The 25,732-nt window shown below is 37.1% G+C and overlaps 1 protein-coding gene across 7 annotated transcripts in view; it reads right to left on the bottom strand.

Annotated features, from left to right (window-relative positions):
- Nucleotides 1–25,732, bottom strand: part of CACNB2 (calcium voltage-gated channel auxiliary subunit beta 2) — a 309,505-nt gene that overhangs the window by 122,338 nt on the left and 161,435 nt on the right. The window contains exon 1 of one of the 7 annotated variants that reach the window (XM_039877505.1): nt 10,259–10,889. The exons of 5 other annotated variants lie outside the window; for them this stretch is intronic. In XM_039877505.1, coding sequence (XP_039733439.1) covers nt 10,259–10,291 — 33 coding nt within the window. In that variant the 5' untranslated portion in view covers nt 10,292–10,889. Of the gene's footprint in view, nt 1–10,258; nt 10,890–25,732 lie in introns of those variants that run through there. One more of the 7 variants, XM_039877506.1, reaches the window with a different exon arrangement.

The raw sequence follows: 25,732 nt of genomic DNA, 5'->3' as shown, positions 1-25,732 counted from the left end.
CTATACAATACAGTGCAACAACTATTTACATAGTATTTACATTGTATTGGTTATTATAAGTAATCTGGAGATGATTTAAAGTATCAGGGAAGATGTTCATAGGTTATAGGCAAATACTACACCATTTTATGTAAGAGACTTGAGTATCTGTGGATTTTAATATCTGTGGGGATCAGTCCTGGAACTGATACCACGCAGATACTGAAGGACTGTATTTTGAAATCATTACCACAGTAAGTTTACTCAACAACCATCATCTCAGATAGATAAAAAAAAAAAAGAGAAAAAAAATTTTTCTTGTGATGAAAACGCTTAGGATTTATTGTCTTAACAACTTCACATATATCATACAGCACTGTTAACTACAGACACGATGTTGTTCGCTACATCAAGGGGAAGTATTTTTTAAGTTCAAGTTCACGCTCCCAATCAGCCCTAAACTGTAAGCACGCCGATTCTGGAAGGCTCTGACTATTGAATCACGGTGGAATCTATTAATTACAGTTCTGATTGATTAATTGATCTAAAGCCTGTACCTCAAATACATTTTGTATAAAGCAATCAAATCTAGAGAAAGAAATTCTGTATGAGCTATATAATTATAAAAAAATCAAAGAACCTCAGATTGTGTCAGTGTTTTAGGTAACAATTTTATCATTAAAATACCCAATTAACCTTCGTTCAGAATTAAAATGTTGACATATCACCAAGTATGCCGTCGTTAGTTGAGTAAAATAATTCAAATGTGAAAACTGACACATTACAGGATTTGTATTCGGGCTGAGGGAGACATTGACCATAATTATTGGCTGGATTTTCTTTGTTGCCAGTTAATTTCATCTTCCCAGGTTTTCTGGTCTCTGCTCTCTGCACCCTCAGACAAACTCCTGGCTAGACCATCTCTCTCATGATAACACCTTCCATGAACAGCTAAAGCACAATGTTCCTAGATCCTAATTAACGTAAAGATAATGACCCTACAAGACAGCCAAAGAAAGAGTTGAAGGGCCCTGTGCGTTTCGTAATCATCGTCATCAGTCAGTTCCCAAGTCTGGGTAGAAATTTAAGCATAACATCTGAATTAGGAGCAAAAGTTAATGTTTGAGTTGGCAAGTCCTATTTTCAGGAACCTCAAATAAAATAGCTTTCTACGAAGGAGTATCTATAGTACATTCTCAAACTTTATGTCAGCCTCACGTAGAAAGCATTACACTTTTGCTGGTTTAAAATGACCTTCAGGTCCCAGATTGTGTCAGGGACCAGTCAACTACAGCTTTTGGGCCAACACCAGCCTGCTGTGTGAACTAAGAATGATGATCATGTTTTAAAGTAGTTGAAAACAATCAGCAGGGAAAAAAAAAATCTCATCAGGTGAAAATTACATGAAATTTGAATTTCAGTGACCATAAATTAAACTTTATGGGTACACAGCCACACTTAAGTTATTTACGTTTTGTGTCTATGTCTACTTTTGTGCTACAATACAGGAACTGAGTGACTGTGATAGAGAATACATGGTCTCAAAGGAAAAAATATTTATTATTTGACCCTTACAGAAGAAGTTGGATGACTTCTGTATTATATGATATGCCAGACTTAAAATTACATAGCTTACATCATATCGATATCTAATTAGTCAAAGTATTCTTTACTCCAATTTCCTTTTTTACAAGAGTAATTGAAAGGTTTGGTTTTGGAGGCCATCTACGTGGCACAAGAAATGACCTCCCCTTCTTATCACTCCCTCATCAAAATTATTTATACTTAAAGCGAGTACCTTAGTACAGCTGCTCTTTATTCCACTGACTGCCTCGATTGATGAGAAAATAGTTTTCTTCTCCAAATCTATGTCCAAGGCATTTAGAAGCAACTTCATGGTGGTTTTCAGCATATCAACAAACAGGGAAAATTAAACCATCCTTCGAATGCAGACATATACAACACCATGTGCTCTGGCATTTATCATCCAGCCTTCACATCTATTGATAATCATGATCAGACTTATGAACATCAAGGTCATTGCTCAGAGCATGAGCCTCTGTACATCCCCAAAAAGGGTCAAGGAGAATGGAATTTTCACTTGCTTGCCAGCAGTAGTTTCTGACAAATATTGCCTTCCATTTCCCAGTTTCGAGGAACTAGATTACTTAGGGAAAAGAATAAAAAAAAGGTCTTCTTCAATTAAAAGCTGCTTTTTCTAGCTTAAATTGCCTGACATTTTCCCAACACACAGCCATGAAAGCTCAATCCAAAGAGCAAATACTGTCTCTCAGAGGATTCATAAAATGATTCATTTAACAATGAAATTCATCCTCATTAACACATTGAGATGATCCTCGTCTTAATAAAGATGCATATGTCTTTCTCCTTATGGCATTGATACAGGACAGGGAGGGTGAAATCACAGGACAAAATAAAGAGGAACAGGACACACCACAGCGTTCAGCTTTCCAATCGCCTTCAATCTCTAATACCAAAGAATGTAGAAACTGCTCCTCAGGGTACATATTAGATACCTTTTTGCTTTTAACAAAGGCCTGACTTTTTAAAGAAGCTGTGTAACAAATACTAGATCTGATGCTTCTTAGTTGGGTGACCTTGGACAAGTTACAGAGCATCTTAAGGCTGAGTTTCTTTATCTGAAATATGGAAAGGAAATAGCAATCAGTACATAAAGTTATGATGCTAAACAATATTTGTAAAGGACAGTGCTTGTGCAGTAGCACTCAGAAAAGTGTCATTTAATGCTACTTTGTTATTTTGTTATTGCACAAGACATGGAAGGTTAGGTAAGTCATTTAGGGTGTTCAGCACTGTATAAAGAAAACTTACTTCAGGGACAAAGGACGTCAAAATATTATTTAGCACCTCATGAGCCTTGTCTAATTTTTTATTGCCTCTGCTTCCTCTCTCCAGCCCCCATTCTCCTTCACTCTGGGCCTGAGGAGACACTTCCTTTTCTTATTAATTCAGGATTAACTTCTCAAGGTGATCCAGTGATTCTACTTCCCCCCAAGTTCTACCTGCTGCCTCTTCGGTCACTGACCTTCCTCTGAGCCCTTTCTACCTTCCTGGAAACCTGAGGTAACACCTTACGTTCTACCCTGCTAGCCTGCCTTGTGTGGCTTTCCGGGTGGTCTCTGCAGCCTTTTCAACCTCAATCAAAACATTCCTTTATGTCTTCTGTCTCTATAGTTTCCTTTCCCTCTGCCATTCTGTCTACCCTTAGTCGCTATTTCACCCTAATACACTTGTAATTACTTTTCCTTTACATCTATGCAGGCATTGCAATGCACATGGAAGAAGGAAAGAGGAAGGTTATTTTATTTTATTTTTTTACATTCACTTCTATTCCTTGATAAAAATCAAGATTTCCTCACAGGCTCTGTTCGTTGTTTCCATATCTTAATTTTATTTTGGGAAAAAAATCAATGCTATCTTGGGGAGAACACCAGTATAAAAGCGTGTACCAATGAAATGTGGATTTCGATAGAGAGCTACCGGATAAATATTTTCCCCAAAGCAAATCACATACCAACTGGGTTAAAAATCCTAACACTTTATTTGCTACATTAAAAACAAAACAAAACAAAACACAACAACAACGACAAAAAAAACCTCTAATGAAAAACCTGAAGGAATTTATAGGCTAATCCCGAAGACTCCGGAAAGCAGCTGGAGAAACCATGTGGGTGACATCGTGAGAGCAGCAGCAGAGAAAAGCGAAGGGCTTGGATTCTGCAGTCAGTGCTGGCCCAGGCTGCATTCTGGTTCTGCCTCTTATGAGTTATGTGATCTTGGGCACATTTTGAAACCTCCCTAAACCTCAGTTTCCTCAACTGTAAATTGTGGGTGGTAAAAATTTTTTAAAAAATAATTACAATATGTAAATTACTTAACATAGCACCTAACGTAAATAGTCCATAACTACCAGGTGCTATCATCCTCCTCAGCAGCCTTGCACAGCAGGTGGCAGTCCCTTAAGGAAGACTATCCAGCTTGGTTTGGGAGAAACAAAAATAGGAATCGAGGTATAACAGTGGAATCAGATATAACAATCTGAGTTCAGGTCAGGAGGAAGCACAGTGCCTGGCTCTCAGTGAGAGTTCCAGAAATGCAGAATGGATGGATGGATGGATGGATGGATGGATGGATGGATGGATGATGATGGATGGATGGATGGATGGATGGGGAAGGGCTAGCCTCTGTCTCCATGACAGATCCTGACAATCTTTGCAAAGAAGGTTCCTTATGCTCGTCTCACGGGGCAGGCTGCGGTGAGGTTGGCCAGTCTAGGGTAATGATTTTGCAAAGTTATGTTCTTTTTTCCCTAAACCACTGGATCTAGGGGGCTTCCTGCACTATCAGCAGCAAAAATCTCCAGGGAGAGTTGCACACATCTGTGGATAGGAGCTACATTACTGAGATGATGTTCAGCAGACTGTGGCTTTGTTGCAAGGACATTCAGCAGTTTCCAAGCAAGAGATGGCAGTGGGAGAGGATGACGGTGGCCTCACTGGCGAGTTCCTTCACTCAGAAATTATAACGACAAAGTATGCTCTCTGCGGAGCACTGAGGGACTCTGGATTTCTGATCTGTTCATTGCACAAAATGAAACCAGAACTGGTATAATTTTCACCTTATGAAATTCCTTTTCAGTTCATCGTGGCACAGGCTGAGCAAAAGTTCTTGGTCCGCTAAGAGACACCCCTGCCACTCCATCCTGAGCATAGTGTATAGCCAACAAAAAGGCAACACCCCTACAGAGTCAGGTGGGCCTTTTAGCCACACATGCCTCTAATGGTGATTATGATCACAGCAGCTGGCGTATGACACTGGCCGTGCACAAGACTACTGTTCTAGATGATTTACACATAGATTAACTACCTTAATCCTCACAACTCATGAGATAGGTATTACTATGGTCCCTATGTCACAGAGAAAGTGAATGTGCTTATAATGTCGCACAGCTGGTAAGTGATAGAGCCAGCGTCTAAACTCAAGCCACATGGCCCCAGAGTCTACATTGACCAAAGTCCATGCAGTGCTGTCTTAATAGCAAAATGGGCACCAAAAAGTACAATTCAGAGAGGATTGGTGACCACAAACCCCTAGCAGCATGGAGGCACAAGACAGAAGTCAGTCATACCCTGGACAAGCTACTGAAACTTTGTGAACTTTTGTTTTCTTATCTATAAAATGGAGATAATAATATCAGACTCTAAATACGTGGTGAGGATGCAACTTCAACACCGAGACCATTCCATCGTTTTGCTCCCAGCATCCTCAGAAATAACTACCACCAGATTCACTGGAAAATTTTGTCCTCTCCCAACTTCATGCAGAGGAGTAAGGCCAATGCCACACCAAACACTAGGATCGCCATAGAAAAGATGGACAAAACCCATAAGCCAAACATTCATAAAGGACCAACAGTAATAATAGCTAACATTTAAACAGCCTGAAATGCATTAACCCATTTGGTCTTCACAATGACCTTACAAAGTGACAAGATGAAGAAACTGAGGTGCACAGCGTTAAGTAACTTACCCAAGGACACATAAGTAAGGAAGAAAGAAATATGGCAAAAAAAGTTGAAAATAATTTTAACCTCAACAGTAATCAGATATGCAGATATTTAAAACTTAGATATTTTTGTTTATCCTATTAAACATTTTAATTTTTAAAATTATTTTGTTTTAATTTTTACTCATTTTTAAAATTAAGATACAATTGACAGGTAACTTTTTTTCATTTTAGATATACAACATAAGGATTTGATATATGTATACGTTGCAAGATGACCACCACAATAAATTTAGTTAACATCAATCACAACACTGTCACAATTTTTTTTTCCTTGTGAACTTTTAAGACCTACTTTCTTAGCAACTTTCAAATATACAGTATTGTTAACTATAGTCTCCAAGCTGAATCACGTCCCCAGAACTTATTTGCTTGTAACTAGAAGTCTGCACCTTTTGATCACTGTCACTCATTTTGTCCACCCCCACACCTCGCCTCTGGCAACCATCAATCTGTGCTCTGTATCTATGAGTTTGGTTTTGTTTATTTTTTACATTCCACATATAAACAATATTATACAGTATTTGTCTTTCTCTGACTTATAGCACTTTGCATAATGCCTTCAAGGTTCATCCATGTTGTCTCGTGGCAGGACTGCCTTCTTTTTTTATAGCTGAATAATATTTCATTGTATCAAGTTAATCATTTTTTAAAGTGACAGTTAATACTACAGTGGGATGAACTCAAACGTTGCTCATGGATGTCTAAATTAGTACATTTCTAAAAATCAATATTGGGATGATCACTTCATAAGTTGTATAAACATTTAATCACTATATTGTACACCTGAAACTACTACAGTATTGCATGCCAGCTGTAACTGAAAAATAAAATAATAAATAAAAAGCGATTTGAAAAGACATACTACTCTTTTAAAAGTATATATTCAGTAATTCTATATGTGAAGATGCAGAGAAATATTATGTATGAGAATGTTCACCATGGGGGGGAGGTGTGTGTGTGTGTGTAACACAATCTAAATATCCAACAATGGAAGAATGGTTAAATTAGAAAAAGTACTTTGCAAATTATATTATATGAGCATGGATTAGTTTTTTAGGGTCAAAAGAACAACAGAAATGTTAAATAAGTACGGATTTTTATTTTTTAACTGGAAGACTACTCCCAACCCCACTTGGATTAGCTCCTGGATGAACTGTTGTTAATTAAGATGAAAACTTATGACTAATAGCTAGAGCTCACCCTGGGTTCATTCTTTTTAAAACACAGAGTTTGCTGAAAAGGAAATTCAGCTCTCGAATGAAGGCCTGCCAAACACGTCGCTCCACATCTTGCGACCAGGAGGGCAGAATTTCACTTTGCCGTGGCCACAGTTATGAGTTATAGAGAGAGGTGGAATTTTAAAGACATTTTACAGCTGTTTGGGGACTCCACACACGCTAGATGAAGGGAAAGGGAAATCTAAATGTTAAAAAAAAACCAAAACAGTTAAAATCTTAGATCTCCAATTTAAGGACTCTTTCATGGTTCAAAGAGGCTGTATCATTATTTCTCACTTTAATCCTAAAAATATGTGACAAAAATCAAAACGTTGGGCTCCAGAGCCCTTTTTTCTTTAAGACAGGCAACCATCAACTGAGACTTTGCAAAGCCAATTTAGATTTTATAACAAAGACATAATCGTCCAAGCCTGCTAAATTTAGTAGGCTTGTCTTATTTTGAAAGGCACAGCTTAATTAATATGAGTTAACTAGAGTCAAACTGATCATTTATTGAGGGTTTACTACATGTGTGTAAACACTTCACTTACATTATGTTAGTTCATCTTCACCACGGTGAGGCAGGTACTATTTCATTAGCATCTCCATTTTGCAGAAGGGGAACTGAGCCTTAGAGCGGCTTATTTGCCCGAAGTCATTCAAAGCCAACAGTGGCAAAACTAGGTTTCAATCTCTTGCCTAACCTCAAGACTTATGCTCTGAATCTCTCTTTGAATCTCAGTAATGAACTTCTCTGAAATAACATAATTATAGACTCTAGAGAGCTGGAACGCCCATCTCATCTAACCATCTAGTCTGTGTAAGAATGCCTTTTAGATCAGCTTTGCTAAATGGTAATGAGCAGAAGCATCACTTGGGGAAATCGTGCTGAGATGTGGATTCTGTTTCAGTAGGTCTGGGGTGGCACCTGAGATTCTGCATTTCTAACAAGCCCCAAGGTGATGCTGGAAGTGCTGGTCCATGGAGCTCACTTAAAGTAGACAGGAATCCAGTAGAAGCAACATGTGTGGCTATTTAAATTCCATTACGAATTCAATCCTTCAGTTTCTATAATTCAAGCACTCAATTGCCACACATGGCTCGTGGCTATGATATTGGACAGCATAGATACAGAATCTTTCCATCATCAGAAAAAGTTCTATTGAACAGTACCAGCTAGAGTGGGACAAGAGCAGGTACAATACTTCTAGGAGTGGGAAACTGGCAGCTCATTTGTTCAGTAAGTTCATACGCTGTTTTCTAGACTGAAAAGCGACATACCTTCTTCCTTTTAATAACTTCCACCACTGGCCCCACTCCATCCTCTAACTAGTCATGACAAGAAAATAATACCTTCCTAAATAAGGTGGTCCTCTAAAATGTAGCATGAAAAGGACTTTGGAACTGAAAGAAATGAAAAATTACTTTTTTAAAGTGCATATTAACTCTTCTTTAAGTCTTCAGTAAAATTAACCAATTCTGGCAAATCATAAAACCTGGAAGAATTACCAAAATCAAATTTTTTAAACACTTAGGTAGACCTCTTCTTATTGAACAAACACACTCAAATTTAAGTATTCAATGAATATTCTAATCTAGTTTTCAGGTTTTAAAAACCATTTTCTTACAAGAAAAGTTCCAACTTTGGTCTAAATAACCCAAAATGACCTAAATTAATAGCTTTATAGTGACGTTAAATTAAGAGCACACTTCAAGTGAACATCACGTCAAGTTCCTTTTGTCACAGTTAGGACAGCACTTTAAAAATGTAACAAATCATGCTATAACTGTTTAACATGATTGCCTACTTTAAATATTTGTCTTCATTATAAAGCATATGGTGTCTCAAATTATGTAAAAATGATACAAATTATTCATGAAAAACTGACTTGTATGAATAATCGTATACAACAGGTGTGCATTTTAAACGCATAAGGGCTAATTAATGAATGTATTGCTAAAATACTCTTTGGGGTGTATTCTAGGGCATAATTTCTGCATTTGTTTATACTCTTTGTTAAAAAAAATTAACAAAAACTCTGGAATGCATTTTCAGGAATGCTTTCTTTAAAATGTTAACAGCATTCCTCAGAATACCCGTTTCTGCTTGACAGCGTATGTTTGAGTGCTACTCCAATAGAAAATTCTTCATGAGCCACTCGCAAGGTCCACAATAACAACAGGGAGCAATGCTTAAGCACTGGATGCATTTCTGCATTATTCATTTAGTAGAAGTTTCATGCGGGTTATTATTTTGAAATTTACAACAAAAATCTTCACCTCTCATTCTGGAATTGTATCTACCATGGTAATCGTATCCCAGTAGTTGGAATAAAGAAATCAAATTAAATAAGAAACTGTGATTTCAACTTGCTATGTTTACAGTCGAGAGTTCACTTGCTTTTCGGGAAATTTCTTTCCTTCTGGCTGTATGACAAGAAATGAAATCATCTCATTCTATTAAACCCCTACATACACCTAAAAAGGGAATCTGAATTTTAGTGGAATATGACCAGAAAACCAAAATTCCTTCTTTATTACAGGGTTATTTTTTAACAGTTAAACTGTGGTGTTATTAACCTTATTAGAGCTGATAAATCTTTCTAAAATCAGATCAAATTATTACCTCAATTTGTGAAGATATTAAGGAATCAGAAATGTAATTAATGAATTTGGATTGAATGACATGGTATTTCAAAAGAATATGTGGTTTAAAACAATCTTTTTACAATTTCAAAAATGTGTCTATAATTCAGTTTTAGCTTCATTTTTTATTTGCATAGAAGAAATATTTACTGTTCATTTTGCTCTATGTATGGATTAATGAAAATTTTTATATATTTTATGGACTGAGAGAAACATAACATCCTAATTTATGTATATATAAACACACACACATACACGCATTTGATTTAAATACATTTCTTGATTTAAATACGTGTCTTAATGTTTAAAAAAAAACATTTCTTAGAATGAGATTTTACTAACAGTTTACTATTTATAAATGATCTAAAGAAAGTTTTATAACATATAAAAATTCTCAATTCAATAACTTTCAGTTAAGTTTAACCCATATAATTACACCAGGAAACCAAGATTTTTTAAAAAGAATCTAAATTGCCTATAGCTACACTTACAAGGACTTTTTAAAATACCTTTTCAAAAGACATTATAAGATACTGATGACTATTTCCAACCCAAGTGCAAGTACAAAAACAATCTCAAATACAACAAATAATAAAATTACAAAAAATTTGTTTTTTAATTTCAAACTTTGCCCTGAAGGGTTTCAACATTGCTGATAGTCCCTCAGAAACAAGCTATTTGTTTTATATTTCTCTGAGTGATGCTAAGCACTTGAGAAGAAAGTTTAGAAACAAATTTAAATAAAATGATTTTCAAAAGCTGATGAAAGACGCTAGATGTCAATGAGCTTGAAAAGAGTTTCTTACCACTTTAGAATGCTCGCTGCCATCATGGTACATGTTTTATACACACCTCGAACGAGATTCTTAGCATGGCCATAAAGAAGTCCTTTCATAGGAAGCTAAAGTGATACTGCTTCTGCAGCTGGAATATAGTGCTATTAGGTTCCCACGCTTGGCAGTACTCTTAAAATAGGCTCGCAGACACCAAAAGACAAAAAAAAAAAATGACTATTTACAAGCACTTCAGGAAATGATGGTCTGGCAAATGGAATGAAGATTCCACCACCGAACAAAATCAGTTTTTGATGTAACATATTAATTGATTACTAAAAGCAAAACAGGCCAAAAATGTGCTGGGCCAGGGACATTCATTCACATTTCTGTTAAGTGGTCTAATCACATGACCCAGACCCAGGCCAGGAAAGTCTCCTAGTGTTTAATGGAAGATATTACGGTCAACCAGGCAAGTAGGGAAAAACAAAACAAAACAAAACAAAACAAAACATACTGAGCATGATTAACTTCATAATTTATTTAAATAAGTAGAAAATTTGCTAGGCATTTAAAGGCAATTTGAGTGTTTTGTAAAACTAAAGGATTTATTTAGTAACTTACTGGATTTTATATTCCCCGCAAGCCAAATAACCTAACGTATTCTGATCATTTTTATGCCAACAAAGATACTTGTCTGTATACATTTCTTTTCTTTCTTGATCTGCATTTGCTTCAGATTGTAAATAATTTGTGTGGGAAGATATACAAAGAAATCCATGAATGGTTAATACTATGCTGGTCCTCAAATGAAAAATAATGTGGCTCTTTTGACAACTTTCAGGTAGCTTATAAGAATGTCACATTGTTCTGTCTCAACACTATGACCCAAAGAAAATATTTCAATAAAATAATTCATTTTCCTACAGCCTTTTAAAAAATGATAACAAAATCTTGCCAAACAACCTTTTAGTACAAGGATAGGATTTCTGCCGAGGAAGCCATGATGTTTTAATTATAAAGACTTTAACCAAATACTGGACAAGCTTAACTGGCTGTATAGATTGAAATACAGTAATGTGGTAAAAGAAGCTCAATCTTGGTGGCATTTGAAAAAAACAAAAAACAAAAACATGAAGGCAAACCACATCAAGAACTCAACTCACCTCATATTTGTAAATAACTGGCCATCAAAAGAGTTGTTAAATATGGATGAAAGAAGATTGAGAATTATAAAGATGCTTTGAAGAATAGCCGGTCCTCTCATTTTCTGATGAGACTCTTAAGACCAGGGAGGTTAAAGAACTTACCCAAAGCCAATCAGCTAGATTGTCTGCTGGGAATAAACTAACCCCTACATAATGTCCTTAACTAAACTCTGGGATGAGAAACATAATACAGTACGGAGCAAACGTGAAAAGAAACCAGAGTGGTCTGAACTCCGGAAACAGTCTTCACTATCGGCTCCGTCAGTCTTTAACTATAAGATCCAGGGCAAGTCACTTAACTCTCCAAACATTTCCTTTCATCCGTAAACCAAGTGGACTGGAGTCAATGAATTTCTCTCTTTCTACTTCTAACCTTCCAAAATTTTGTACATATGAATAGAACAAGACCTGCCTAAAAAGCTACCGTAAAAAAAAAAAATAACAAAGTTGTTATAGACGTCTGGATTTTATGAGAATTCTTTAATCTCCTTTGGGTTTTAAACCCTATTATATATAATGACATGAAAGAAAGCTAAAGAAGGAGAAAGAAATGCTGCATGGGAAATGGGGTTTTGTCAGAAAGGAAACGGGAAATGAAGAAGAAAGAGAGATGAAGCGAGGCCAGAACAGCAGGCAGACACGCCTGGGAGAAAGACGCAGTCGTAGGCAACAGTCAGGTGGAACAGGCAGGAGAGAACGGACTAGGCTGAGGATGTTAAACGAAAGGAAAGATCAGAAGAATAAACCACACTGAAGGCCACATTATTTAAAACAGAATGAACAAAAATACTGCCAAGAGTAACATTTTCATAACGGGTTATGATGTAGAATGTACTTCCCCCAATTATTTACTTGTTCTTCAGCCAAACCTATTTGATTGGTATTATTATTATCCTTGCTATTTGACAGAAAGGGAATTGGTACTGAGAGATTTTAGGGGCCGTGGCCAAAGTCACATAGGTACTAAGAGTACACAGGCAAGGATGTGAATTCAGACCTTTTAGCTCAAATACTTGCTTTTCTCAACCATATCATGCTGCGTGTCTAAGCATATCTTTTTTAAAAAAAGTACGCTGTTAAACGCTATATGATAAGTACTTATTAGAACAGGAGATGGATAAAAATAGAACTCTTTAGAGGTTGTCCACTCTTTGAAAATGTAAGATAGAAACATGTCAGTAAATGACTAGTTAGACAGGCAGTGAACAGGACCCAGGTTCAGGGGATGGGCCTCCATGGAGAACACAGAAGACCCCAAAAAGGAAGAGGATGCGAACCAGGCCCAGGAGGAAAGCTGGGTCATTGGGTACAAGACATTCTCAAGGGAGTCGACTTGCTGGGTAGTAGCCAGTCAGTCACCCAACCAGTCAGCGTTTGTACAGGGACCACAGGTGTTCGGTCCGAAAAGGCAAGCCCAAGCCATCCATCGTAAGGAGAGCCTGGCTAATAAGTTTGAATTTTACCCTATCGATAATAGGAGCCAGCCAAGATTTTAAAGCGAGGAGTTGAGATGTTAAAATATTCAGGAAATCTATTCTGCATCTAGGAAGCAGAAAGGCCAGTGTGAAGGCCCTGGGATGTGTGAGAAGATGACATGAGGGGGACAGCAATGAGTGACTGGAGGAGAGAGGGGATGGGGGACAGAAGGCCGTCAGCGCGGACGAGCTTCGCTTTGATGACATGGTAGCCATTCGTCTCCTTCTCCCTACAATTAGTAGGGAATTTCATCGGGTTTACAGCAAAAGGTGGGGGAAAGGGCATGGATTTTGAAATCAAACAACCTTATTCTGCCACTTGCCAGCCATGTCCCTGACCTGACACCCAAGGCCCAGTGTAGCCTACTAGTTAAAGGGGCCACGCGCTGGAGTCTGCTTCCTTGAGTCATACCCTGTCGCCATAATAGCCTAGCTCCGTATCAGTGCCATCACTTAAAGTTCTGCACCTCAGTTTCCTTAACTGTAAAATGAAAATACAGGTCTATTTCCCACGACTCTGGAAAGAGACAGATGAGTTATTATACGCACATAGTAATTAAAAAAAGAAAAATGAAAAAAGAAACCTCTTTGAGCCTCAGTTGCCTTCTCTATACAAAAAAGAAAAAAAAATACCACCTATTTTGAGGTTGTGTGACTGACTGCAGTCAAAGACATTTTCATTTTCATTCCCTTGTTCTTCCCATGTTGATTCATTATCAATTTATTCATGCAATAAATCTTTCCTGCATGCATCTTCTGCATGACATAGGGCCACTCCGTGCTCCTGCATTGTTGTTACCCCCAGTATGAGATCATGCTCCTGAACAGTGGCTTAGTTCACTCATAGAACAGGTTACTTTGTAGTTTGTGCTGAAGACTCACGTTGACAACTCATGCCTCTTCAATGCCACTCACGAAAGCATAAAAGTCAAACTTAACATCAGAAACATTCAAAGAAGAATATTTAAAATTCAATACTTGTGGCCGATGGACATGCCAGTTTAAGAACATGTAATTCTGAACATCATTTGAAATGACATTTACTTTTCTGGTGCAGGGAGGTTTCTCAGAGGGCACTGACAATCTTAGCTAAGGTTGTGCCTGCAAAATACATCCCTAAATCATTTAGAAGTGTGGGGGGGAATGTAGGGAGGAAATGACAACCAGTATTTTAATGGTTATTAAGATCCTAAAAATGATTCTTTTCATTCATGATCTTTTTTTTTTTTTTCATTCCATTAGGGCACATCTTAACCTCTCTCTCTGAAGCTTCCATAATTGCAAACAAGAGCATCCGACTTCTAAAAGGTAAGTTCAGCTATTGCCAACTTCCCTCAGCCCCCGTTGGCTCCGTGATTGATTGCCACCTGGCTGACTGACTGCTTAAACTGAGGAATGGGGTGATTCCAAAGCAGATTCTATATAAACATGAAGACACTTATATTACTGCAAAACGCTCAAATGGGTGCCTGACCCTCAGGTTTACAATTTAACCTTATTTCACGGAGCCACCTCCATTGCATCCAACACATGTACTATGCAAAAGCTACTGCACAAGGGGAAAAAGGCATTTAAAGCTTTTCTATTATTTTCATGTATATGAGAACAACAATAACAAAATGATTTGGATTTAAAAGTTTTGGTCTCTGATACTGCATACACTGACATAAGGAATCTATAAATAATAGTTATTTTCAGGCTTTCATTTTCTTCAATTATTTGTTTCTTAAGCACTATTCACACCTCTTTGTTACCAACCTGACTTCCTTTCACTGCCTACTATCCCTTATTCAGCTTTCTCCATCCCAATTGACTTAAGTACATATGGTATTCTGAATTTAAAAAAAAAAAAACTGATTTACCAAAATTGTAGTCATCTTTATATAGGCAATGAAGGTGCCATGTGCAGTCGCAAAAGAGTTCCATGTATGGAGAGAGCCAGCTTATTAGAGCGGGAAATGTGTCTCTAAGTGCTATATTCCTTGGTCCTAGAACAGCAGCACTTGGCTCAGACAATTGCTGTTCAGTAAACATTTATCAGTTGAATGGATGAATGTATTTCGCTGTGTCCATGCATTCCCTTTCGTTCATTCATTCTTCCATTCATTCTCGAAATACTCATCATGCGCCGCTATGGTATAGATAGATGATTTGTTAGATATCAAGCCTTCTATGGTAGATAAGGCAGATGCAGCTCCTGCACTTGGTGAAGCCTATAGTCTAGACTGGTTGTTCCCCGAAAAATTATCCCAGAAATCTGATGCAGCACTTTTGATTGTCTCCATAAATGAAGAACTTTGCAGGCTCTCTGTGGGCAGTGGCCAGGCACATAAATGTCCTGTATTGTGCACAACAGTCTCATGTAATAAAAAAAATGAGTGCATACCCTTCATGCCCTTTGGCTGCCCTGCTCAAAAATCTCTTTATAAAATGACCCAAACCTAGAATCTAACTCTATTTTGCATACAAGCGCAAAACATTTTTGTATACTTGGCAAATAGGCCAAATTTTCTAGAACTGAAAGTGCCGTGTAAATCAATGGCAGGTTGTGCTTTGCTTGGAACGTCCCAAGACTCGGTAACAATGGTCTCCGACAGCCACACACCTGTGCCACCACACAGCACTGATGATCTGCATTTACAGCTGCCCCATCCTTGCTGCCCACACGCAGGGTGGGTATGCGACTGCTTCATCATGACCTCCAGTGTGGTTACGCCTGCGCAGTCACAAATAAAATACACACAACTTAAGAATAAATGAGTTTATAAATTACTTTTTGAGGTTTTATGAAGTTTGTGTTAGATGTTCACATTAACTACGAATTTCATTTCAAGTTCATAAAAGAGGCATGCCCAACCAAGTACCAGTAAAAGAAACGGATTCTGCCAGAAATGTGAGCCGCTGGCCTAGACAATAAATAAGTCGAATTATTACATATTTTTGAAGCAAATAAACTGGGTTCTGTGATAGAGTCAAATAGGAGGAGCCACTTTATAGAAGTTCATGTGGGAAAACCTTTCTGAGGAATCATAGTTTAACTGAGACCTTAAGGATACGAGCGAGGGTCAGAAAGAACATTCCAGAAAAAAGAACAGCAAGTGCCAAGGTCGTGAGACTGGGAAGGACTTAACGATGGAGTGGGAAAAAAAAAAAAAAGGTGATGAAGTACAGTGATGTGTCAGAGGGGATGTGACTGCAGGTGACGAGCTTACCGGTGGTGCCTGGAATGAGCTGGACACCAAGTGAGTACTGCACTGGCTGGGGATATTTGGGTGAACCAGGCATCACTGTGGCAGGAAAAAAGATGGCGAAAGCCCAGACCATGGTGGCACCATGGGGTGTCTGGAGCTCCAGCGCTAATAAAAAAAATGGGGGGAGGAGGGGGTGGTAATATGGAAGCACCGCCACAGAAATGCAGGACGGCAGAGATCCAGGTTTCCTGGGACCTCTAGGGGGCGCTGCAGCTTTGGGGCAGCAAAGTCCCAGCTAAGCCACCCTTGTGAAAATCTTGCAGAGAGCTGTGTTTTTAATTCTCAGTTACCACAGAGAAGAAAGAACAAATCAGATCAGACACAAAGACCCTAATCAGCTGGGCTTATAACAGATATTTTGATTATAACTAGAGCTCTTGGCTTTAGCAGAGACTGCTGTAGCATAAGAAATAAAAGTTCAATTTATTCAAGTATTATAATCATTCGTGTGATACCATTTATCATCCTGAGAACAAATAACATGAAAAAATTAACACCAAGTGCTGAGTTCATATGGAAACCTTAGCTTTTAAAAAAAGTCTCTAGGTTTTTCCCTTTTTTTAATATAATAATTTTTTTTTAACCAGGTCGATACCTGGAAAAGAACAGCTACAAGTAGGGTTTACAAAAGACAAGCTCGTTCTCCAGCATCCAAAAATCTAGAAAGCTCACATAACAAGAAGTGTTAGAAGTATTATGTTTAGCAACCTGAAACACTTTAATATCATCGCTTCACAAGTGACTCCTGAAGAAAGAACCCACACATGATTCTATGGTTGTGTTATATTTTAATTCTCTAAGCCCTGCCAATCCACGTGTAGAATATGTATAGGATGAACCTATTTTCAGATGCAGAAAAACTATCTCCTACTGTCTGGTCTACCTTACTTCTCCTAAGTCCACCATTCCTCTGCTACCAGGCCTTGGGCCCCAGGGTGTCTTGAGACACTTCTAGAGATGAAGTCTTTCTCCTTATGGCCTTAATTGCAAAACAAATGAATAAGCAAAAACAGAAACAACAAAATGCGAATAAACACAACGACTCTGACTTTCTTTCCAGCCTTTGTCCTCTGTGGCCTCAACGACATCCAACACAGCTTATCACTCTGTTACATCAACCAACTCCCCTTCAAGCTGCACTACCACTGTCTGGGGTACAGGCTGTCATTTTTCTCTCTCTAAGACTCTTCCACCAGAGTTTGGGCCTTTTCAAGGGCAGAGCAAGGTGGTGGAGGAGGCTGAAGGGGTGAAAGGTGGATTGAGGGTTGGAACTAGTGGAAGTCCTAATGGCATGCTACCAAGGAGACTATTACAAAGAGAGGTCACAGTTCCAGATAGGCAGTTTACAGGCCCAACCAGGGGGAGAGACATGCCAGTGCTTAATGCTGTCTGTCAAATTATTAATCCCTTATCATACAGTGATTTCCTAGTTTCAAGATGGTTATATATTGTGCTTGATCCTTGAGGTTGATAGGGCTCATACTATTTTTACCACATTGTAAAAATAAGGAAATGGACTCTCCATTTTGGCAATGTGATCTCACTAAAGACCATCCCAGTGTTTTTAAAGAAACCTAAGTTCCATTTTAATACTCACCAAGCACTCGCTCATCAAGCTACGAGCCACTTGGTGGTATTGATAAATATCAAGGGTTTTCAAAATACTAACCAGAACACTTAGAGTTTGACCAATGCTTAGAAAGATTTATTGTTTATACTGGAAATAAAACTTGGCTCATACTACTTCCTTATAATGCCTTTGAGCAAAGAAACAGACAGTAGCTGTTGTCAGAGTTAATAGACTAAACAGACATTCTAGGACAAATATAATTAAGACAGAGCCTTTAGCTGCCATAGAACAGTATAAGGAAAATTTTTAAGAACTAAGCTGGAAATCCAAATTCATACTCTCGATCTAGATTCCAATGAAGAAGAAATGTCCATGGTTCATAATCCCTGGAGCGTTACAATCCCTCTTCCCGGGCGGGCATTTGCTTTCGCTCTTCCCTCCAATTAGTTTTAGATGTCTGTGTGGTTCATTTTACTCTGATGTATACTTTACACTGAATCAACACAGATCAGTCAACTGTAAGGAAAAGAAACGCTTACACACTTAGTTTATATCATAAAGTCATCAAACAGAAAACAGTTGAGAAGAATCATGTCCTTAACTAAGATTTTTCCAAGTACAATTAAAAATATAGATTTCATACAGGACCATAAAATTTTAAAAGTCCAGTTTTATTTTCAAAATATAAGATCATCTAGAAGTAAAATTTAGGCCACATTACAGTTTAGGAATCTTATTTCCCTAGAAAAAGATCATAAGATGATTTTTATCTTTTGTTATTTTTTTACTGAACAGATCACATATTTCTTCTATCAAACATCTCATGAATAAGAAAAATAACCTTATTAAAATAATACTGTAACTTACTAAAATTATAGAAAAATATTACTGTAACTTTATTTTACTGTAAACTTTACTAAAGATGTAGTATGTTTGATAGATTCAATATATATCTCCAAATTCCGTTGACAGATTTTATTGATACAAATGTATATATTCCTTCATTTGCTCAGAAGATGAGTAAATCAAATATACGAGCTGACAACTTCAAATTGTGCTAAATGCTATATATAAAACATTCTCCCTTACAAACTATGAAATACTATGAAAAAAATGGTTCCTTTCATTATTACTCAAACATGGTTCTGCAACTAAACACAGGCATTCCCTTGTCATTCATATAACCACGGAGTATAGACTCTTGAAAAAATGACAACTCTAATTAAGAGGAACTCTTCCAAAGCAACAGAGAGCAAAACAAAGTAAATAAGAGTTCTTATAAATAGCACTCCTGGAATGCTTTCAAGCCATGCACTTGCTTATCATTCACTGATTATTACTGGCTACTCTTGCACAATTTATCAATCCCACCATTCTCTATTTCGGTACACTGCCATGATAACGTGAGTCGCTGACCAAATTCCATAACTTAAGAGCATTCATACAGTGGTGACATGTGCTATCACCATAGTCCCTTGCGATAAAGCAATTATGTTCTCCCGGTGTCATAAGGATTAACAGGACAAGATGTCGTGTTTTCCCCTTCTCCACAGAGGAGCCCTGTGATGGGACGTGATGTGTAAAAAGTCACCTCAACTTTGCAATCCGAAAGAAAACACAAATACCAAAGAAAGAGGCAGTACCTTTCCTCGTGGTAAGAATGAAGGATAATGAGACGGAGTAAGGTTCTAAAATGTACCGTCAGTGAATAAGGCCAATCGAGCCTGTTTAGCTCAGGCACCGCAGTGAATACACAGAGAGAACAGACCTGTAAAAATGTCATCTATCAGAGACGTGCGAGCAGGTCGAACGTCCTTATTAGGAGAAACTGAACAGGCCTTGAGGGAACGGCAGGAGGGTAGAGGGTTTAAAATTCGGCATGTCTATATTTGTATTTTAAATGTCACAATGATTTCCCTTAGGTTTGTAAAAACTGTCAGCATTTTGCCTTGTTGAATTGATGAACTAATCATGGAAAAAGCTTCGAACAGAAACCATGTATTTTACAAGGGACTCCACAACATTGGGAAAAAAAGGAGCATGGAGTCTTAGTTATGTTAAAAAGTTTCCTAATTCTGTAATTAAGAACTTGATTTAATTCATTAAGTTGGCTTATCATTCTGTTTCCTCTCTTCCTGACGAAGGTCAGAGCGAAAATTATGCAAATACACTGGGTTGGAAAGGATTTCTCTCAGCTGGTATAGGCCATCTGGTTTCCTATGGTAGAATGAAAAAGGTAGAAAATAGGAACAATGGACTAACATGTGATCTCGACAAGATTTTGAAAGACACTGAAATTTTTGAATGTTGTAATTTTGGGATGTTTTCAAGTTCATCATTTTGTCAATTAAAAAATATAAAGGAAAGATAAGAGACCACAATCAGTAGGTAGCAGACTCAGCAAAGATCTCTGACTCAGCTCCATTCCCTGCAACATCTTCCTTTTTGTTTTATGAACTTTATTTTATCACAGAATTGTCTTCTAATCTGTAACCCAACAGGTTGTTGGGATATAGTATATACTTGGTCCAAAGTCTGTAATTGCAAAACAAACGTATCAAAACAAAACAAAACCAAAAGCAAACAAATGAAAAAATCTTACGTGAATTATTCTGGTTATAAACACAGATTTCAGCAAAGGAAAAAAGAAAAAGAAAGAAAACATGATATATATGCAAAAATACCTTTACTTAGCTTTTATATACATTCCTTTGTGGGAATGAGTCTGGGCTCTTGCTTTTCTGAAAAGTAGCTGAGACATAATGATAAGGGAAAAATAGCTCGCTTTTTATTTCTAATGGACCATTCTACAAGATGAAAAAATATTTTAATAAAAGTGGCTTGTTTAGAGATGGTTAACATGAATTTTAAAACATGAGTTAATTTTGAGATGCTCTGGGTAGCAGGTCTGCTGAGTGATTTTCATGAACTCTGCAAAGAGGTAAGTACACTGCTGGCCTTTAATTTTGGTTCCGGAAGGCTGGCAAGGTCTGTTGGCTACTGGAGGGTAGGTAGGAGGCCTTGCTTTCTGATGTGGGACACAGAGCTTAAAGGTCAAGGAGGAGCCACACGAGCCCATGTTCCTATTCCTAAAGGAAGGCTACACAATTATCAGAGGAAAAAGGAAAAAGGCAGGAAGCACACAGGCAGGTCTTTGGATGTGCACGCAAAGCTGTTCGCTGGTCTACAATTCCCGCTTTTGCCACTGACAGCTATATGGCCCTAGACTAATGACATCCTGGCTCTGCTCACATTCTTCATCAGTAAAACAGAGATAATAAGGCGCCTACTTCACTGGGTTGCTCTGAGGATTAAATCAGATCATACATATAAAGCATTTGACCTCGTGCAGCATATATGCCCACTAAATTTTAATTGGTTTTTAAGTCGTGGTAAAACATACATAAAATTTGCCGTTTTAGTCATTTTAAGTTCAGTGGCGTTAAGAATATTCACACTGTTGTGCAACCATCGCCACCATCTGTCTCCAGAACTTTTGCATCATTCCAAACGGAAACTCTGTACCCTTTATACACCAACTCCCCATTTTTCTTCCCTCCTCCAGCTCCTGGCAAGCACCATTCTACTTTCTGTCTCTACACATTTGCCTATTCCAGGTACCTCATATAAGTGGAATCATACAGTATTTGCCCTTTTAAGACTGGCTGATTTCACTTAGCATAATGTCTTCAACTTGAATGGCATCGTGAGTGCCGAGTTTATGCTGCTAAAATGAAAAATAGTCCCAGCGAGGGCAGACACTCTCACTTAGCTGCAGAAATTAAACAAATACACATTTTCTCAACCCCAAAATAGATACTGCATCAGCAACAGAGGCTCTTTATTATTCTCACAAACTATTTCTGATTAGCTTAAGTAGCTTTATTAACCTCAGGTTCAGTGATGATTGTTCTTTTTGGGGCTCTTTAAACAAACAGCTTTCAGCATCTCCACCAATTAGTTGTTCCAGTTACATCATCGCATCTCTCAAAAGTTATACAAAGTAGTTAACTGATGGCTCTCCTGGGAGCCGTGAATCCTGTCACACTTCCTACAATGGCCTGTGAATTCCTACCCTTCCTATGAAATACAAAAAGAGGGTACAGTTTGGAACTCTTTTTAAAATACAAACTTTGACTGAACTCAAATGCAGCCACATAGTCATCTTGGACCTCCACAGTCTAGCTACAGTGTAAAACATACATAATTTAACTAAATCATATTAAAGAGACAACTGACCTGTTAATTAAACCTATTCTTTAACTGTTGTTAAATTGAACTTAATTCCACAACTTCTAAACTTTCAACTAATATTTTATCCTGAGAATTCTCTAAATATTTATGCTGTCTGGGAATACAGAGATTTTTGGTTCTTTATTCCTCACTATGTGCACAGTTGCATACATATATTTTTAGCTTGTTATGTTATCTGAATCAATGGCGATTTCTTCAAAAGCAGAGATCACAGTTAACTTTGCCCGGGTAGTATTCACAACATATTATGTCAAGGTGGTAAATATTTTTGGCAATATAATGAGGTAACTTCTTTTTCATACTTTTTGTATTTGGGTGCACATATCAGTCTCTCTTAAAAAACATCCAAACATCAAATTAGCATTAATTATTCACAGCCTACTGTGAAAGTCCACTGAAAAATGAACAGAACCTTGAGACCTGTGGGACACCATCAAGCATTCCAACATAAACACAATGGAAGTTCTGGAAAGGGAGAAAACAGAGAGGAAAAAAAAGAGTATTTGAAGGAATACCAAACTGATAGAAAAATATTAATTTACACATCTAAGAAATTCAGTGAGATTTAAGTAAGAGAAACTCAAAGAGATCTATACCCAGAAACATCAAACTCAAACTGTTGAAAAGCAACAAAAGCATCTTGTATCAAGAAAGAGAAACAGCACATCATATAGCAGGGGTCCTGAATAAGATGAACAGCTCATTTCTCATTAACAACCATCAATGTAATTTCTATATCCAGCAAAACTATCCTTCAAAACTGAAGCAGAAGCCCAAACATTCCCCAAAACAAAAAATTTGTCACTAAACACTGAAAGCAGGCCTTCGGTCTGAAATGAAAGGACATTAAACAATAATTTGAATCTACGTTAGGAATTAAAAAGCACTGGTAAAGATGACGACATGGGTAAATATGGAAGGCAATATAAATGTACTTTTTGCACTGAAAAAGCCTTGGAAGCTGAGCTGTGATGTGCAAAACCTGGTGATGTTGAACTTAACCTTGAAAACTTCCAGCTTGCGTTTTTATTGAACATTAAACCTTACTAAACTAACTCACAAAAGCGGTCATAAACTTGGACCCAACAGGAAGGATCTCAGGCTTATCGAGTTTCATGCTATAAAAATACCTGTGCTGGTGCCAAGATAGGAGAGGCCTAAAAGGAAAAAAAGAGAAAAGGAAAAAGAAAAAAAAAGAAAAGATATGAAGTTTAAAAGCTTGATTCAATACATTTAATATCGAAGGCAAATTCTTCAAGCAATTGCTGGAACTTCAAAAAAGACAAAACTATAATGGCTATTCTGAAATGCTTTCAGTATTTTGCATCACTCCCTATGGTATTTTACGACTGCCCATGGAGAGATGAGAATTATTACTTTCATTTTATAGGTGCTAAAACAAGCCTAGAGATGTTAGTCAGCTGCTCCTTAAACAAAGAAACCAGAGCTACAATAAAGAAAAAATCCTCTTTCGGTACAGTAAGCTCTGTCCATCCTATCATGTTCTCAGATCAAAGCCATTTTCTCTCTGTGAGTAACTAAGATTAGGAACATAGGATGGTACAAAATAACCTTGGTAAAGGGGGCACTTGTATCAGAGGGCATGGAACCTTCTCTATTGTGACATATCTATTTTATGTGTCGATAGTATAAATAAAGATCTTAGATATGATTTAAGGTGTCAGATTGTTCTCTTCTCTGATGCCTAAAATGCCACTAACAGATAGCAAAAATATATAATTTGACCAAAATATAAAGGTAGTTAAATACTGCTTATATGGATAACAAATGATATAATAGTACATTAAGTTCAAAAATGATAGCAGGTCCCATACCAAGATAGAGTATATGAAGAGTGGCCCCTTGGATGACCACTGGCAGGAGGAGCCCCACAGGAACTTATAAAGGTGCAGGGTCCCTTCTGGGCTCTGAAAGCACTGAATCAATAAACACCTGATGATCTATTGGCTCATGCTGTCCTTGATGGTGCAAAATCTATACACCTAAAGGTGACATAGAATCACTTCTCATGTTAACTACAGCTTGATTCAGATGTGGTCTTTTTCTTATTGTATAATAGTTATTATCACTCTGCAGAAAAAGAGTCAGATATCAGAGTAAGGCCGAAAGCTTTTTGTTCCACTTTCCAAAATTAAGGCTTCATTTTTTACCTGGTCTAGTGTCCATTTCTAATCAAACTAATACTCTATGGCCTCACACAAGTACCTTTTAGTGATGTCAGCAGGGTGATACCCTTTTAGTGATATATTGTATTACATCATTACAATATAGATGCAATATCAGATTTTATGAAAGGAAATATTTTGATAGCTGGGACTAGATAGGGGAAAACTGTCTAACAGTTAATTCTTAATTGATTACGAGCTACTCTTAGTGTCCAACAAATAAAAGTAATTGGAATCTAAACACAGGAAACCTAATAAAATAATTTACACAGAGACACAAAGAATATACGAATATTCAGATAAATATTCACCTTTGCTAGTAATCCAAATAGAAATTAAAGCAGTGTTGTGTAATTATTTATATTTTAAAGCAATTATTAATACCTAATGAGGGGTGCATTGTGGTGAAATTGGCACCTTAGGAATATTATGTTGGCATTGTCAACTGGTATGATCGTTTTTGCAAAAAAAAGTTATGGAAAGAAACAGCCAGGGATATAAGAACATTCAAACCCACTCACTGTGCAAATAATTTCATATCTGAGAATGTATTTCAAAGAAGTTATTTAACAGAGCCCCAAACCATATGCTCAAAATTGTTATGACAGATTTACTTATCTACAAAAACAAAATTGTGAAATGAACTAAAAGTCAAACAATAAATGACCATTTCATTTGGACAAACTATGGTAAATCCACACGATGCTATATCATTCTGTGATTAAAACGTGATCTCAAAATATAATTGAAGGAAAAAGATAGATTCTAGAATATTCTGCATGCCATAGTTACAACTATAAAAATCTGTATGCCTGTGGAAAAAGATTTGGAATGCAATTTGCCAGAATAAAAATATTTGACCAAAGTGATGAGATTGTGGTGTTCCTACATATTTCTTTTAATATTTCTTCTATTTTTTTAGTAGATATTTGCTTTGTTGTTTTTTTTTCTATTTTTAATACTAATAACTTTTAATTAATTACTTTGACATGTAAAGCTCTCTTTTAAGTTTTTTTTTTTTCAATTTTAACAGTAAAAAGAACTTTGCAAATCTCTGTTGGAATCACAAAAAAATTTTATTTTCACAAACTGTTTGTTTTATGGGGCAAGGTGACATCGAACATTGTGGCATTTCCAGCTGATAAAGTCAGCATCTGTGCTCATCCTTTAAAGCATCTCAGTGTACATAGATTAGCCACCAGGTCTTTCTTACATTATACCTCCTTCCATTTAATACTAATGATCCCTGAAAAATTATGCAGAAACCGGTAGTCTTAGGCCGTTATTTGTTTTATAATATGGGAAAACACTGGCACATGTTAACTTTCTCTTTTTTTTTTTTCTGAACTGCTTTGGCAATATAAAGGTAAAGATAAAGGAAGAATGATAATTCAAAAATTACTAGACTTCTTAGAATATTTAACCTCTATCACCTTTTTTGTTCTCTCAGGGTCATTCCCATTCAGAAGCTCTAGTTCTTTACTATTGGGAGTTGAGGGCCACTTGGAGAATTTGCCGAAGCTAGAAGATGGTCATATACACATAGGTGGATACTTGCATATA

Source organism: Pteropus medius, unplaced genomic scaffold, assembly GCF_902729225.1.
Source record: "Pteropus medius unplaced genomic scaffold, Ma_sr-lr_union100, whole genome shotgun sequence".
Lineage (NCBI taxonomy): Eukaryota > Metazoa > Chordata > Mammalia > Chiroptera > Pteropodidae > Pteropus > Pteropus medius.
This window is presented reverse-complemented; position numbering and strand designations above follow the sequence as displayed.